Raw genomic sequence first — 17,869 nt, forward strand, 5'->3', positions numbered from 1 at the left:
TGGAAAAAGCAAGAGAGTTCCAGAAAAACATCTATTTCTGTTTTATTGACTATGCCAAAGCCGTTGTCTATGTGGATCACAATAAACTGTGGAAAATTCTGAAAGAGAAGGGAATCCCAGACCATCTGACCTGCCTCTTGAGAAACCTATTTGCAGGTCAGGAAGCAACAGTTAGAACTGGACATGGAACAACAGATGGTTCCAAATAGGAAAAGGAGTACGTCAAGGCTGTATATTGTCACTGTGCTTATTTAACTTATATGCAGATTACATCATGAGAAACGCTGGGCTGGAAGAAGCACAAGCTGGAATTAAGATTGCCGGGAGAAATCTCAATAACCTCAGATATGCAGATGACACCACCCTTACGGCAGAAAGTGAAGAGGAACTAAAAAGCCTCTTGATGAAAGTGAAAGAGGAGAGTGAAAAAGTTGGCTTAAAGCTCAACATTCAGAAAACGAAGATCATGGCATCTGGTCCCATCACTTCATGGGAAATAGATGGGGAAACAATGGAAAGTGTCAGACTTTATTTTTTTGGGCTCCAAAATCACTGCAGATGGTGATTGCAGCCATGAAATTAAAAGATGCTTACTCCTTGGAAGGAAGGTTATGACCAACCTAGATAGCATATTCAAAAGCAGAGACATTACTTTGCTAACAAAGGTCCATCTAGTCAAGGCTATGGTTTTTCCTGTGGTCATGTATGGATGTGAGAGTTGGACTGTGAAGAAAGCTGAGCACCGAAGAATTGATGCTTTTGAACTGTGGTGTTGGAGAAGACTCTTGAGAGTCCCTTGGACTGCAAGGAGATCCAACCAGTCCATTCTAAAGGAGATCGGTCCTGGGTGTTCATTGGAAGGACTGAGATCTAAAGGTGAAACTCCAGTACTTTGGCCACCTCATGTGAAGAGTTGACTCATTGGAAAAGACTCTGATGCTGGGAGGGATTGGGGACAGGAGGAAAAGGGGACGACAGAGGATGAGATGGCTGGATGGCATCACTGACTCAATGGACGTGAGTCTGAGTGAACTCCGGGAGTTGGTGATGGACAGGGAGGCCTGGTGTGCTGCGATTCATGGGGTCGAAAAGAGTCAGACAAGACTGAGCGACTGAACTGAACTGAACGGTAAGCTCCATGCCTGACATTTTCAGTGAGTCAGGCGGGTTCGAAGGATGAGGGAAAATGCCTTATGGCTAGGTTAGAAGTATATTTTGTTCTGCTGGAATATACATTTTTTGACATCAGAAACATGTGATCACAAAATGTTAATATACTCTAATATACTCAAACCAGGTAAGTTTTAGTCTGATATTTAATACAGGGCAAAAGTCACCACTGTGTCTTTTTTGTTTTAAAGCATGTGACCTGACATATATAGACACTCAAGAAATATTTGTGGAATAGATAACATTTGGTATTTTCTTTCATTTCCTTTTTCATAATATATAATACATATGTATTACATATTACATTCTTATTACCATTTCTTATCCTTTTCACAATTTCCCATAGTATTACATAGTCTATATAAATATTTTGTAATGGCTGCATAATATTAATACTTCTTTAAATGAGATTATCACAGTTTATGAGTTTAAATGAGTTTGTTGTTGCTGCTAAGTCGCTTCCATCGTGTCTGACTCTGTGTGACCCCATAGACGGCAGCCTACCAGGCTCCCCGTCCCTGGGATTCTCCAGGCAAGAACACTGGAATGGGTTGCAATTTCCTTCTCCAATGCATGAAAGTGAAGTCGCTCAGTCATGTCCGACTCCTAGTGACCCCATGGACTGCACCCTACCAGGCTCCTCCGCCCATGGGATTTTCTAGGCAAGAGTACTGGAGTGGGGTATCATTGCCTTCTCCATTAAATGAGTTTACCATTCTTTTATTGTTGACTGCTATTTGAATTGGTTTTAGTTAATGGTCATCGTGGTGCTAATTCCAAAATAACCAGTAATAAGGAATTCTACTTCTGGAGATAGTAATGATTTCTTTTGAATAGCCATATTAGAGAGTCTTTTCTGCTTCTGAAGGCAGACATTTGACCCTGGGATTTCCCCCAGGAGTTCTAGCAGTCAAAGTTGCATTCCTTTCCTTGGAAGAATAGATGACCTCATTAAATGTGGAAATGTACATTGGCCTTTTCTGTACCCTGGAGGCTACAGTAGTCTGTGTGCCTGTGGAGAAGGGCAAGAGATAAGAGGTGCTGGGATGTAGGAAGAGGAAACCAGCCAGGACTGGTAGGTGAGTACAAAACACTTTGAAACTGGTTATTTCTTTGGGTTCTTAAAGACACAGGTAGCACATAGGTCCATCCTATTTTATAGACCCAGAAACAGAGGCTCTGGGAGGGAAAGTGACTGGCCTAAGATCATAGAGCCCATTACTGTCAGAACCTGCTATTCTCCGTTAGAATCATGTATGGGCTTCCTAGTCACTCCCACACATTCACCCATTCTGGCCCCCGGCCCCTGGATTCTCTGCTCCCGGTGCTTGTGATCACTTGTAGCTGCTCTCTGAAAGCTGCAACACTCTGTGGGTTCTGGCCACTGTCTCCTGTACTTTGATCCCTACCACTGCATCTGCTACTGGGCCTCATTAGAGACTTCTGTTCCTTTTTTAAAAAATCTGTTGATTGCATCCTGGCTTTACTTTTTTTTCTTATTTGTGTGGTCAGCTCCCTCCACATCCTCAAGCCTTCTTTTGGCTTATTTTCTTCCTCCCTGACACTCTTCCCATCACCGCCCATTAATCTAAATATTTTGCTTCTCTGCTCCTCTGACTTGGTTCCAGCTTCCAACTATACCTGAATCCTCAATTACCCACCCATCAGGGTTTTCTCCAGTTCCTTTCTTTAACCTTCCCAAGCCTTTATCCCTCTTCCTGGCTCCTACCCGCCCACCCCCCACTCTTATCCCCTTCCTCCCCCACCAGAAACTGACCTTGTCTCCTATGTTCCCAGGGGAGCGTCCACAGAATTCTACTCCCTGCAACTCAGTGAGGGCCCCATCCTTTCTTTCTTCTTCCTGGTCCCCAGAAGTGGTGTTTCTCCTGTCCAGACTGAATCCCTTCACCTCTGCCTTTACCTCATCCTCTCCTTCTGTCTTTGGGATCTGTCTTCCCTAGGCATTTCTCTTTTTCTACTGTATCCTTCAAGGTCTTTTTCTCTACTGGTCTCTCCTAACTAAAAAGAATGCTTTTTTCCTAACTAAAAATTGCTTTCTTGATTCCACATCCCCCTGTAGATATTGTCTGACTTCTTCCCTGCTCTTTTCATCTAAGCTTCTTACAGAAATGCCTTAACACTTACTATTGTTTGGTTCCGCTTTCCACTGCACCACCAAAACTGCACTTTCTGAAGTCACCAAAGGCTTTCTAATTGCAGATCTGATGGACACTTTCAGTCTTTATCTTCCTGGAGCCCCCAGCTATATCTGACATCAGTGCTCCTTCTTGAAATCCCTCCCTTGAAGCCATTCTCTCTTCCTGATGCCAGAAATAGCCTTTTGAATGCACGTGCGGTGGAGGCAGATGGTTGGATCTACCCTGTCTCTTGCCCCCCTGGAGGTGCTAACTCCAAGGTCCTAGGGTGTCTGCCCCAGGCTGGGCTCTCTCTGCCTCATACAGAGTCAGTCAGATTCCAGTGGTTTTCTCTTTATTGCTGATCTGGGCCAGGCTCACAGAGGCCTGCGCCAGGTGTCGACAGTGTCTGTCCCTGGAGAACGGAAGAGCAGAGGTGAAAGGGTCAGATACGGGGCTTAGATGGAGGGCCAGGCTGGACATCGCGTGGGCTAGGGAGCCCTGGGGGACTAGGGTAAGAGCTGGGATGGCCAGAGAGCCCCTGCTTCTGGAGGGCCTCGAAGTCAGAGTGGTTGATGATGGCTTCTTGGAGGGTAGGCATCTCTGCAAAAGGCACATAGTCTGCTCCTGGGGGTATAAATCAGTGTGGGTGTGGGCTGCAGGAAGGAGGGGCAAAGTAGTCCTGGGTGGGATGGCTTAGGGCAGGAGTGCCTTCAGCTTGGCTGATTATAGACCCTTGAGTGGGCCCTGAGCCCAGGTTGCCCTCTCACCGTGTGGCCTCCCTCCTCGCCGCCGGGTCTCCTCAGTCTCAAAGAAAGTCTCATGTTCCTCCCAGCGCCGGTCACAGGCCGCACAGAGGAAATTAGACTCAAAGCAGCTGCAGCAACAGCCTAAGGCAAGGGGGCAGCCAAGGAGAGTGCAGGGAATTCGGGCTTCCCTAGGGGCTGACCACATCCTCACATCTTCCTCACCAACTGCATGCCCAAATCTCTCCTCCCAGTTCCCCATCTGCATCCCCAAACTACTTGCAGCCTATCCCAACCCATGCCCACCCCTGCACTCCCCTTGCTTAAGAAAGTACCTTTGACCCTGCAGGAATGGGACCCAGTAGCTGTGTGGTCTTCATGGCTGTGTTTGCAGCGACATTGGGCCCTCCAAGACCTGGGGTCAAAAGTGGCCCGTCTCTTGAGCCAGAACTCACCCACCTCCTCTGGGCGTGATGGGATGAAGCAGAACATGAGGCAGCGGCACTGGCCCATGTTGCAGGGCACGGATATGTCTGTGAAGAGGGTTAGACCAGCACTTGACAGGGCTTGGTCTTCCCATGTCAACGTCTCCCCCAAACCAACACACACACACACACACACACACACACACACACACACGCTCTCACACGCTGTCACACATCTCAACACACGACAGAAGACAGTTACCCTTCACACCTGAGATGATCTGGTGCTCTCTCAGCAAGTGTCCACAAAAGCACTTGGACTCATCCCCAATTCGGAAACAGTCCCATAGATAATGGGGGCAGCGCCAGCCAATATAGAGACCTGGGTATGGAGGGATTGAGTAATAAGGGAAAGTAACAAGGAAAAATCTCTTCTTGCTATTCTTTGGAACTCTGCATTCAGATGTTTATATCTTTCCTTTTCTCCTTTGCTTTTCGCTTCTCTTCTTTTCACAGCTATTTGTAAGGCCTCCCCAGACAGCCATTTTGCTTTTTTGCATTTCTTTTCCATGGGGATGGTCTTGATCCCTGTCTCCTGTACAATGTCATGAACCTCATTCCATAGCTCATCAGGCACTCTATCTATCAGATCTAGGCCCTTAAATTTATTTCTCACTTTCACTGTATAATCATAAGGGATTTGATTTAGGTCATACCTGAATGGTCTAGTGGTTTTCCCTACTTTCTTCAATTTAAGTCTGAATTTGGCAATAAGGAGTTCATGGTCTGAGCCACAGTCAGCTCCTGGTCTTGTTTTTGCTGACTGTATAGAGCTTCTCCATCTTTGGCTGCAAAGAAAGCTTCTCCATCTTTGGCTGCAAAGAATATAATCAATCTGATTTCGGTGTTGACCATCTGGTGATGTCCATGTGTATAGTCTTCTCTTGTGTTGTTGGAAGAGGGTGTTTGTTATGACCAGTGCATTTTCTGGGCAAAACGCTATTAGTCTTTGCCCTGCTTCATTCCATATTCCAAGGCCAAATTTGCCTGTTACTTCAGGTGTTTCTTGACTTCCTACTTTTGCATTCCAGTCCCCTATAATGAAAAGGACATCTTTTTTGGGTGTTAGTTCTAAAAGGTCTTGTAGGTCTTCATAGAACCATTCAACTTCAGCTTCTTCAGCATTACTGGTTGGGGCATAGACTTGGATTACTGTGATATTGAATGGTTTGCCTTGGAAACGAACAGAGATCATTCTGTCGTTTTTGAGATTGCATCCAAGTACTGCATTTCGGACTCTTTTGTTGACCATGATGGCTACTCCATTTCTTCTGAGGGATTCCTGCCCGCAGTAGTAGATATAATGGTCATCTGAGTTAAATTCACCCATTCCAGTCCATTTCAGTTCGCTGATTCCTAGAATATCGACATTCACTCTTGCCATCTCTTGTTTGACCACTTCCAATTTGCCTTAATTCATGGACCTGACATTCCAGGTTCCTATGCAATATTGCTCTTTTCAGCATTGGACCTTGTTTCTATCACCAGTCAATGCAAAGAATACAGGAAAACAACAGAATGGGAAAGACTAGAGATCTCTTCAAGAAAATCAGAGATATCAAAGGAACATTTCATGCAAAGATAGGCTTGATAAAGGACAGAAATGGTATGGACCTAATAGAAGCAGAAGATATTAAGAAGAGATAGCAAGAATACACAGAAGAACTGTACAAAAAAGATCTTCACAACCCAGATAATCACGATGGTGTGATCACTGACCTAGAGCCAGACATCCTGGAATGTGAAGTCAAGTGGGCCTTAGAAAGCATCACTACGAACAAAGCTAGTGGAGGTGATGGAATTCCAGTTGAGCTATTCCAAATCCTGAAAGATGATGCTGTGAAAGTGCTGCACTCAATATGCCAGCAAATTTGGAAAACTCAGCAGTGGCCACAGGACTGGAAAAGGTCAGTTTTCATTCTGATCCCAAAGAAAGGCAATGCCAAAGAATGCTCAAACCACTGCACAGTTGCAGTCACCTCACACGCTAGTAAAGTAATGCTTAAAATTCTCCAAGCCAGGCTTCAGCAATATGTGAACCGTGAACTTCCAGATATTCAAGCTGGTTTTAGAAAAGGTAGAGGAACCAGAGATCAAATTGCCAACATCTGCTGGATCATGGAAAAAGCAAGAGAGTTCCAGGAAAACATCTATTTCTGCTTTATTGACTATGCCAAAGCCTCTGACTGTGTGGATCACAATAAACTGTGGAAAATTCTTCAAGAGATGGGAATATCAGACCACCTGATCTGCCTCTTGAGAAATTTGTATGCATGTCAGGAAGCAACAGTTAGAACTGGACATGGAACAACAGACTGGTTCCAAATAGGAAAAGGAGTACATCAAGGCTGTATATTGTCACTGTGCTTCTTGAACTTATATGCAGAGTACATCATGAGAAACGCTGGACTTGGAGAAACACAAGCTGGAATCAAGATTGCCAGGAGAAATATCAATAACCTCAGATGTGCAGATGACACCATCCTTATGGCAGAAAGTGAAGAGGAACTAAAAAGCCTCTTGATGAAGGTGAAAGTGGAGAGTGAAAAAGTTGGCTTAAAGCTCAACATTCAGAAAACGAAGATCATGGCATCTGGTCCCATCACTTCACGGGAAATAGATGGGGAAACAGTGGAAACAGTGTCAGACTTTATTTTTTTGGGCTCCAAAATCACTTCAGATGGTGACTGCAGCCATGAAATTAGAAAACACTTACTTACACCTTGGAAGGAAAGTTATGACCAACCTAGATAGCATATTCAAAAGCAGAGACATTACTTGGCCAACAAAGGTTCGTCTAGTCAAGGCTATGGTTTTTCCAGTGGTCATGTATGGATGTGAGAGTTGGACTGTGAAGAAAGCTGAGCGCCGAAGAATTGATGCTTTTGAACTGTGGTGTTGGAGAAGACTCTTGAGAGTCCCTTGGACTGCAAGGAGATCCAACCAGTCCATTCTGAAGGAGAGCAGCCCTGGGATTTCTTTGGAGGGAATGATGCTAAAGCTGAAACTCCAGTACTTTGGCCACCTCCTGTGAAGAGTTGACTCATTGGAAAAGACTCTGATGCTGGGAGGGATTGGGGGCAAGAGGAGAAGGGGACGACAGAGGATGAGATGGCTGGATGGCATCACTGACTCGATTGACATGAGTCTGAGTGAACTCCGGGAGTTGGTGATGGACAGGGAGGCCTGGTGTGCTGCGATTCATGGGGTCGCAAAGAGTCGGACACGACTGAGCGACTGATCTGATCTGAAGAGGGAAAAATAGCCTAAGCTCCGCCCAAAGTGTTCTTACCTCTCCCTCCAGGTGTCTCTATCACCACCCACACATCCTCCTCCCTGCCCCTTTAGACTTTTTGTTCAAGGTTTTCTCATCACCCTACGAGTGTCTTCAGAGCCTGTCCCACCCGAGGATCCATTCCACCTGTGTCGGCCTGTCAGAGGTGACTGAAGACAGCCTTCATTTCTGAGCAGGAAGATTATTATAAATGAGCTTCTGTGTGATGATGCACATGTATCTTGCTGTGTTCTCTGTGACTGTGGGATTCTCATCTCCTCCCCTCCCAACGCTAGAGCCCACCTTTGCTTGGTTTCCTTGAAGTGTCTAAGGTGAGGGCAAAGGAAGATGATGGGCCAGGTGCAGAGTAGGTGGTGGAGATTGGCTCCTAAGGAGCATGGTGGTGAAGGGACCTGAAGAGGAGGAGGTGGGGCAGCCCCAGTGCCACGAGGAAGGAGGCGGGCTTCCCTCACTTCTTCAGGCTGGCACTGTCATATGTCCCTTCTACATTCCTGAGGTTACTGAACTAATGCCCTCTGTGAACCTGAGAAGGGCTGCCTATGGTTCTCCAAGGTTCAGGAGAAAAGGGGAGGCCAGAAGTCATGAGTGGGGTGAACAGCAAAAATAGAGTCTTGTGAGGCTAAGAAAGGAGGCATGGGAAGGAAGAAGAGCCTAAGCTGTATCCCTGAGAGCAGGCACTGGCCAGAGGCTGCTGCCCTTGAGATGAGAAACGGTCTGGCTTCACAATTAGTCTCACCACAAGGCAAGGGTGGTGCTGAGTAAATGTGGGAGGAGATCCAGAGCCTTTCCCACTCAGGTTTTCTCATCCTCTGTGAGAGCTGAGAGTATCCCAACTTGAAGTCAACAATCCTGGGTCTCCCCCTCAACCCCCCAGGAGTGGGGCCTTCAGCTCTAGGACTCTTAATCCTATTTAAAAGCTCCAGTGAACTGCAATCTCCATCAAAAAGTTGTCCCTGATTTCCCCTTCTGTCTAGGAGTCCCTCTCCTCCTGCCTTCCATGACTCTTGTGCTACCCTTGTCACAGCACAGTGCCTTCTAGTGGACTGTTCACTTGTATTCTCCTTCGACTGTGAGTTCCTCTAAGGCAGGGTCAGTCTTTTCATCGCTGTTTTGAGTCCTCACACAGGACCTGGTACAAAACAGGTGCTCTGAGAACATAGAAGCTTGACTGAATAAGCGATTGAGCAAATTCCTTTAGGAGGGAAGAGAGACCCAGTATTTCAGGTAAAACCCTGAAGTTCCATAAGGAGAATGAGAAAGAGTCAAGTGTCCTCTGCTCTTTGACTCTGGCCAGGACCACAATCCACAATTCTGTGCCTGTCAAACTAGGTTTTCTTGTCTTACCCATGGTCTCTTAGCATCTGAAGCCTGTCCAGATGTGGCTTTTGGCTTTGATGCTTCTGACTTACACCACCAGCCCGTTGTATTAGTGCCCCATCACACCAGGGAAGCTTGGTTGAAAGGGGGCAGAGTTTAGACCGAGTCACAATGAGGTTGGGTGGAGGCTGGCATTCCACTGGAGGAATTCTGAACTCTGTTTACAATAGCAGGATCCAGTGCATGAACAGGTGAGGTGCAGAGTTGAACAAGGGTTCAGTTCAGCTCAGTCGCTCAGTCGTGTCCAACTCTTTGCGACTCCATGAACCGCAGCACGCCAGGCCTTCCTGTCCATCACCAACTCCTAGAGTTCACTCAAACTCACGTTCGTCGAGTCGGTGATGCCATCCAGCCATCTCATCCTCTGTCGTCCCCTTCTCCTCCTGTCCCCAATCCCTCCCAGCATCAGAGTCTTTTCCAATAAGTCAACTCTTCACGTGAGGTGGCCAAAGTATTGGAGTTTCAGCTTTAGCATCAGTCCTTCCAATGAACACCCAGGACCAATCTCCTTTAGAATGGACTGGTTGGATCTCCTTGCAGTCCAAGGGACTCTCAAGAGTCTTCTCCAATACCACAGTTCAAAAGCATCAATTCTTCGGCGCTCAGCTTTCTTCACAGTCCAACTCTCACATCCGTAACCATCCATGGTCATACATGACCACTGGACAAACCATAGCCTTGACTAGACGGACCTTTATTGGCAAAGTAATGTCTCTGCTTTTCAATATGCTATCTAGATTGGACATAACTTTTCTTCCAAGGAGTAAGCATCTTTTAATTTCATTTAATTAAATGAAATTAATTTATTAAAGCGTCTTTTAATTTAAAATCACGGCAGTCACCATCTGCCATGATTTTGGAGCCCAAAATAATAAAGTCTGCCACTATTTCCACTGTTTCCCCATCTATTTCCCATGAAGTGATGGGACCAGATGCCATGATCTTCGTTTTCTGAATGTTGAGCTTTAAGCCAACTTTTTCACTCTCCTCTTTCACTTTCATCAAGAGGCTTTTTAGTTCCTCTTCACTTTCTGCCATGAGGGTGGTGTCATCTGCATATCTGAGGTTATTGAGATTTCTCCCAGAAATCTTGATTCCAGCTTGTGCTTCTTCCAGCCCAGTGTTTCTCATTATGTACTCTGCATATAAGTTAAATAAGCACAGTGACAATATACAGCCTTGACCTACTCCTTTTCCTACTTGGAACCAGTCTGTTGTTCCATGTCCAGTTCTAACTGTTGCTTCCTGACCTGCAAATAGGTTTCTCAAGAGGCAGGTCAGGTGGTCTGGTATTCCCATCTCTTTCAGAATTTTCCACAGTTTATTGTGATCCACATAGACAAAGGCTTTGGCATAGTCAATAAAGCAGAAATAGACGTTTTTCTGGAACTATCTTGCTTTTTCCATGATCCAGCAGATGTTGGCAATTTGATCTCTGGTTCCTCTGCCTTTTCTAAAACCAGCTTGAACACCTGGAGGTTCACGGTTCACATATTGCTGAAGCCTGGCTTGGAGAATTTTGAGCATTACTTTACTAGCGTGTGAGATGAGTGCAATTGTGCAGTGCCCCATAGATCAAGGCCTGGCCTGAGGGCCTGGGAGAGTCAAGTTCAAGCACTGTTGTCGGAGTCATTGCTCATCTTTCAGATGAAGAAGACTGAAGTTTGAGCTAGAGGAATGGCAATTATACCTCAGACTCTATAATCCCCTTAATGTGGGACAATATAGAGTGGGCTGTGCATTCCAGAGTAGGGCCTTCTACTCTGCCTTGATTCCAAACCCTCTTCCTGTTATAATTGGACGAGGACTGGGGAGGAGACATTATAGGGGATGCCATTTTGACTGCACAATACATTCATTTCCATGATCACACAGTCTCATTTGCATGATAACATCTCTTATGGTTAGAACATAACTCTATTCCAATCAATAGGGAAATAAACCCCCTTCCCCCAAATGCAGTGATACCTATTGAATTCAGTTGAGAAATCCCAGAATCCTCATAACAGGTCAGGTGACCTTCTTACCGAATTCCTACAGACGTGAAGTTCAGTGACACAGATGCACGTGTTCACACACAGAATGGTGTGTGCTCACATGGTTCACATGCACACCCTTTATATACAGACATAGTGAAGCCTGGCATGCCATTAACAGGACCATCTAGAATACTACTTCTGGGCTGAGACTTGGAGTTAATGGGACTAGAAGACATGGCTCTCTTTGGTGAGAAGACTTAGAGCTTTGGATTTCCAGGTGATCATGGGTCTGGCATTCAGGGATCATGGCCTTTTTTTTTTTTTTTTTTTAACTTTTAGCTGCACCATGTGGTGGGATCCTTGTTCCCCCACATCAGTGTCAGGGGTCAAACCTGCACCCCCTGCAGTGGAAGTGCAGAGTCTTAACCACTGGACTGCCAGGGAAGTCCCCATGACAGCCTTTTAATACATTTCCACCAAGGGGACTAAGGCCTTTTGCCTTGTTAGAGCAACAAGTCACCTGGAAACTGTCCAGGGTCCTGGGCCATCTCTGCTTTAGGATCTGTTTGGTGCAGGTTACCTGAGCCCTAGTTCAGCCACCTGTTCCTGCTTGGCTTTATATGAATATCCTCACTTTTTGTCTGCATCCACCCTCATCTACTTTGGCCTACCCATCTGCTCCCCTCCCAGATTCCAGGAAGGTGGTGGTGCCATTTTCCACAAGGGCTATCCACTGAAGGAGCAGGTTCCTAGATCCTGTTGGACAGAGGGATGGCCATGGGCCTCTCACAGTTCCCTGAAAGGCTGCCTGAGCTCACCTGTTTGGATGGCATTCAGGGCTGCATCCTTCTCCCATTGGAAAAGATAATTCACTTGCGTACCAAACTTCTCTCTGTGCATTGCCTTAGCCACACCCACCAGGTCTGCCTGTTTAGCAGGGACCACTGGGTGGATGGTGTAACCTGGGGAGGGAAAGGCTAAGTAACTAAGGCGAAGTGAGGAGGCCCCAAATCTAAGAGAAGGGGCCAGGTCACAGAGTAACCCAATCTCCTCCTCCTGAGGCAGGTCAAAGACAGTGCTGAGAAAAGGGGAATGAGCAGGAGCAATTACGGCTGACTCCTTTCTTCCCCTTCTTGCCCAGCCGGTGTTCAGGCTGAGCTGCGTGAGTATTACTGTCAGCGACATCCATCTCTTTCTCGCCCTCTTCTTCCTCTTCCTTCACTTTTGTAGATGTGTCCAAGTAGACCTGGGATGGACAGCCTGAAAGGGAGTGCTTTGGAAAGCCTTCAAATTCAGAGGTGTGGATGGACCTCTTTGCCCATGAGCTCTCGCTGGAGGAAGACTCAGAGAAATCTTCCTCTGGATTATCAGGGGAGGCATGGCCTAGTGACGAAGTCTGAAAAGCAAGTTGTTGATCTAGGACTTTGGGGATGTGGGTTTCCAACTGGGTCTCAGGGGTAAGGGTCTCCAAAGGGACCTCAGAGGCAGAGTGTTCTAAAGGGGTGGTAGAGGCGGAAGGCTCTACAGGGGCTTCAGAGGTGTGGATGTCTAAAGGGGTCTGGGAAGTGGAGGGCAACACAGGAGATTCAGAGGCAAGGGACTCTAACAGGGTTTCAGAGACGGCGGGCTCTAAGGGGCTTTCAGGGATAGGGGGCTCCTGTGAGTCCTCAGGAGAGGGGTCCTTTGAAGAAAGGCTCTCTTCTGCATCCAAGGTGGTATGAGGCTCTTCTGTGACCTTGTCTGCTTCCATCTAGCGGTAGAACAGGGTACATGTTTCATTAGGTTAGGATTAGAGGGTCTGCAAGTCAGGATTCACAGGGGGCTATGGAATTAAGATAAAGCTTTTAATGCACCTGAGATATGACTTGGGGGAAGCCAGATGAGCTCTGGGCCAGGGCTTGGTGCTAGGAGGTTCACCCATGTGCCTAGACCCAAACTGCGTACTGAAAGTCTGAAGCAGTCAGAATCCCATCAGTAGATGGTAGCAGAGAAGGGATCCTGAACATAGCATCTTGGCTAGTCCGAGAGCAGGGTTCTGGGTGTAATTTAGGATCATAGAGGTCAGGCTGTGAAGTTCTAGAGACTGGGAAGACCAAGGCAAAGTGGGGGTTTGCTCCCAAGAGTGCAGGATGCAGTGACCACAGTCTAGTCTTGTCCAAGGACCCCTCCCTGCCCTTGGTAATGTCATTCATGTTCAGTGCTTCAGCTACTTCCAGTTATATGTTGATGACCCCTAAATCCATATTTCCAGCTCAGACCCTGAACTTCACAGTCATACCCAACTGTCTGCTAGACATTGCTAAATTGATGTCCCACAGGTCATCAAAACTGAACTCTGGAAATTATCATGGTCTTCTCCTTTCCTCTCAGCCCACATCTTAGAATGGGCACCAAAGACTATATTTCCTATCTTCTAAATATCCCACAAGTCCATTCTCTCCTCTCCTTTCCCTCCCATTTTGTTCAAATTCTCATTGTTTTCTACCTGGATTATGTAATACCCTTGCTCCTCTGCTGCCTTTCCTAGCATATTAATCTAATCGTCCATTCTTTCATTGATTTATGTAACTTATGCTTTTAAAGAGCCTAATCTTAATACTTTTACTCAGGCACTGGACTCAGCTGAAAGAATCTAGAAAGGAGACCAGTTAACCAAAATGACAATACAAATGAGTTGGTGTTGTGCTGGGGTAAGCCCAGGATGCTGTGGAGACTGGGGTGTGCCTAATTTATCTTGGAAGGATGTCCAAACGGGGTCATGCATGCTAAGTCACTTCAGTTGTGTCTGACTCTATGTGACCCTACAGACTGCCAGGCTCCTCTGTCTATGGGATTCTTCAGACAAGAATACTGGAGTGGGTTGCCATGCCCTCCTCCAGGGGATCTTCCCAACCCAGGGATCGAACCCACATCTCCCATGTCTACCTGCATCAGCAAGTGGGTTCTTTTCCACTAGTACCACCTGGGAAGCCCAGGTACAAAGGGTGTCAGTCCTTCTTAATGACCCAGGTGTGAGACCTTTCTGAAATGGCATTCCTTTGCCTAAAAACAATCAAATGACTCAGCCTAAGGATTAGGTCCAAATTTCTTGGCCCTGACATTCAAGGCCTGTCATCATTTGAAGCACTGCCTAAGGATTCCAGCCTTACCTTCTCCTGCTCTCTACTTTGGTCCATGTTCCCCAAATACTACATTTATCATTTCTTAAACTCATCAGACTGGGTGAATTTAACTCAGATGACCATTATATCTACTACTGCGGGCAAGAATCCCTTAGAAGAAATGGAGTGGCCATCATGGTCAACAAAAGAGTCCGAAATGCAGTACTTGGATGCAATCTCAAAAATGACAGAATGATCTCTGTTCGTTTCCAAGGCAAACCATTCAAGATCACAGTAATCCAAGTCTATGCCCCAACCAGTAATGGTGAAGAAGCTGAAGTTGAACGGTTCTATGAAGACCTACAAGACCTTTTAGAACTAACACCCCCAAAAGATGTCCTTTTCATTATAAGGGACTGGAATGCAAAAGTAGGAAGTCAAGAAACACCTGAAGTAACAGGCAAATTTGGCCTTGGAATATGGAATGAAGCAGGGCAAAGACTAATAGCATTTTGCCAAGAAAATGCACTGGTCATAGCAAACACCCTCTTCCAACAACACAAGAGAAAACTCTACGCATGGACATCACCAGATGGTCAACACCGAAATCAGATTGATTGTATTCTTTGCAGCCAAAGATGGAGAAGCTCTATATAAGTCAGCAAAAACAAAACCAGGAGCTGACTGTGGCTCAGATCACGAACTCCTTATTGCCAAATTCAGACTTAAATTGAAGAAAGTAGGGAAAACCACTAGACCATTCAGGTATGACCTAAATCAAATCCCTTATGATTATACAGTGGAGGTGAGAAATAGATTTAAGGGCCTAGATCTGATAGATAGAGTGCCTGATGAACTATGGACTGGGGTTCATGACATTGTACAGGAGACAGGGATCAAGACCATCCCCATGGAAAAGAAATGCAAAAAAGCAAAATGGCTGTCTGAGGAGGCCTTACAAATAGCTGTGAAAAGAAGAGAAGTGAAAAGCAAAGGAGAAAAGGAAAGATATAAGCATCTGAATGCAGAGTTCCAAAGAATAGCAAGAAGAGATAAGAAAGCCTTCCTCAGCAACCAATGCAAAGAAATAGAAGAAAACAACAGAATGGGGAAGACTAGAGATCTCTTCAAGAAAATCAGAGATACCAAAGGAACATTTCATGCAAAGATAGGCTCGAAAAAGGACAGAAATGGTATGGACCTAACAGAAGCAGAAGATATTAAGATGTGGCAGGAATACACAGAAGAACTGTACAAAAAAGATCTTCACGACCCAGATAATCACGATGGTGTGATCACTGACCTAGAGCCAGACATCCTGGAATGTGAAGTCAAGTGGGCCTTAGAAAGCAGCACTACGAACAAAGCTAGTGGAGGTGATGGAATTCCAGTTGAGCTATTTCAAATCCTGAAAGATGATGCTGTGGAAGTGCTGCACTCAATATGCCAGCAAATTTGGAAAACTCAGCAGTGGCCACAGGATTGGAAAAGGTCAGTTTTCATTCCGATCCCAAAGAAAGGCAATGCCAAAGAATGCTCAAACTACTGCACAATTGCACTCATTTCACACACTAGTAAAGTAATGCTCAAAATTCTCCAAGCCAGGCTTCAGCAATACGTGAACCGTGAACTTCCTGATGCTCAAGCTGGTTTTAGAAAAGGCAGAGGAACCAGAGATCAAATTGCCAACATCTGCTGGATCATGGAAAAAGCAAGAGAGTTCCAGAAAAACATCTATTTCTGCTTTATTGACTATGCCAAAGCCTTTGACTGTGTGGATCACAATAAACTGTGGAAAATTCTTCAAGAGATGGGAATATCAGACCACCTGACCTGCCTCTTGAGAAACCTTATATGCAGGTCAGGAAGCAACAGTTAGAACTGGACATGGAACAGACTGGTTCCAAATAGGAAAAGGAGTAGGTCAAGGCTGTATATTGTCACCCTGCTTCTTTAACTTATATGCAGATTACATCATGAGAAATGCTGGGCTGGAAGATACACAAGCTGGAATCAAGATTTCTGGGAGAAATCTCAATAACCTCAGATATGCAGATGACACCATCCTTATGGCAGAAAGTGAAGAGGAACTAAAAAGCCTCTTGATGAAAGTGAAAGTGGAGACTGAAAAAGTTGGCTTAAAGCTCAACATTCAGAAAACTAAGATCATGGCATCTGGTCCCATCACTTCATGGGAAATAGATGGGGAAACAGTGGAAACAGTGACAGACTTTATTTTTTGGGGCTCCAAAATCACTGCAGATGGTGACTGCAGCCATGAAATTAAAAGACGCTTACTCCTTGGAAGGAAAGTTGTGTCCAACCTAGATAGCATATTCAAAAGCAGAGACATTACTCTGCCAACAAAGGTCCGTCTAGTCAAGGCTATGGTTTTTCCAGTGGTCATGTATGGATGCCAGAGTTGGACTGTGAAGAAAGCTGAGTGCCGAAGAATTGATGCTTTTGAACTGTGGTGTTGGAGAAGACTCTTGAGAGTCCCTTGGACTGCAAGGAGATCCAACCAGTCCATTCTGAAGGAGATCAGCCTCGGGATTTCTTTGGAAGGAATGATGCTAAAGCTGAAACTCCAGTACTTTGGCCACCTCCTGGGAAGAGTTGACTCATTGGAAAAGACTCTGATGCTGGGAGGAATTAGGGGCAGAAGGAGAAGGGGACGGCAGAGGATGAGATGGCTGGATGGCATCACTGACTCGATTGACATGAGTCTGAGTGAACTCCGGGAGTTGGTGATGGACAGAGAGGCCTGGCGTGCTGCGATTCATGGGGTCGCAAAGAGTCGGACACGACTGAGCGACGAAACTGGACTGAACAGAACTGAACTGAACTAAACTCATCAGGGCCTTTCCAAAGAGGAAGTTTGTGTCAGAAAGTAGGGGGAGAAGTAGGATGATGGAGTGGAAGGTAGCCAGACATTCAGCAAAACGAGAAAGGGGTCCTGAGAGTGAATAACCACAGGATGGGAGGAACAGAAAGGGAAAAAGGGGGAGGAGGGACCTGAGTAGAGAAAAGTGGGGGAGGGAGAGGATAAGAATGAAAAGCAGAGGATGGGAGGGGGTTGGAGTCAGGTGGGAAGGGACAGGAAGGTATTAGGAGGAAGTGGGATGCGGATTTGGAGGAGGGCCACTTGAGAGACTACATACCTCTAGGCTTTGTCTCTTCTGTTACAAGTCTTTAGGTCAGGATCTTGTCTGAAGCGGGACGGGGAGGTGTTGGCCCCGAGGGAGAGAAGGCGCTTGGTTGTGGACTAGCCCTGGCAGCAGGCGTTGTGTGCTGAGCCCTTGCCTACAAGTTACAGCTTGAGGAAGGGACTTGGACACCTGCAGAAATTCGTGAGGGAGTTCGGGCCGGTTCTGAGGAAGTGGGGGAGGGGAAGGGACGAGGCGGTGCAGGGCCGAATGAGGGAGAGGCTTGACTGAAGCCTCTGGAACCCTGCCCCGGAGTGGAGGATCCGTCACTAGGGCAACCGGAACGTTTAGTAGTCACCGTGGCAACAGCAGTCTGGTCACCTCCTCGGTGAGTGAGGTCTTCTAAGGGGCTGCGTTGATCTGGAGGGGACAAAC

The 17,869-nt window shown here is 46.2% G+C and overlaps 1 protein-coding gene across 3 annotated transcripts; it reads right to left on the reverse strand.

The window, feature by feature from the left end:
* Positions 1 to 3,643: 3,643 nt before the first annotated feature.
* On the reverse strand, positions 3,644 to 17,834 carry FAM221B (family with sequence similarity 221 member B). Of its 3 annotated transcripts, none has more exons than XM_061426891.1 (7): positions 17,450 to 17,834; positions 12,298 to 12,937; positions 12,006 to 12,149; positions 4,748 to 4,858; positions 4,387 to 4,584; positions 4,076 to 4,195; positions 3,644 to 3,720 (listed from the first exon to the last, which is right to left on the reverse strand). In XM_061426891.1, the coding sequence occupies exons 2-7, from the start codon at positions 12,935 to 12,937 to the stop codon at positions 3,683 to 3,685; spliced, it is 1,251 nt and encodes a 416-aa protein (XP_061282875.1). In that variant the 5' UTR covers positions 17,450 to 17,834; the 3' UTR covers positions 3,644 to 3,682. The 3 variants fall into 3 exon arrangements, with proteins under 3 accessions (XP_061282875.1, XP_061282873.1, XP_061282874.1); XM_061426889.1 differs by having other exon boundaries at positions 3,644 to 3,932; XM_061426890.1 differs by lacking the exon at positions 4,748 to 4,858 and having other exon boundaries at positions 3,644 to 3,932.
* Positions 17,835 to 17,869: the final 35 nt, after the last annotated feature.

Source organism: Bos javanicus, chromosome 8, assembly GCF_032452875.1.
Source record: "Bos javanicus breed banteng chromosome 8, ARS-OSU_banteng_1.0, whole genome shotgun sequence".
NCBI classification, from domain to species: Eukaryota; Metazoa; Chordata; class Mammalia; order Artiodactyla; family Bovidae; genus Bos; species Bos javanicus.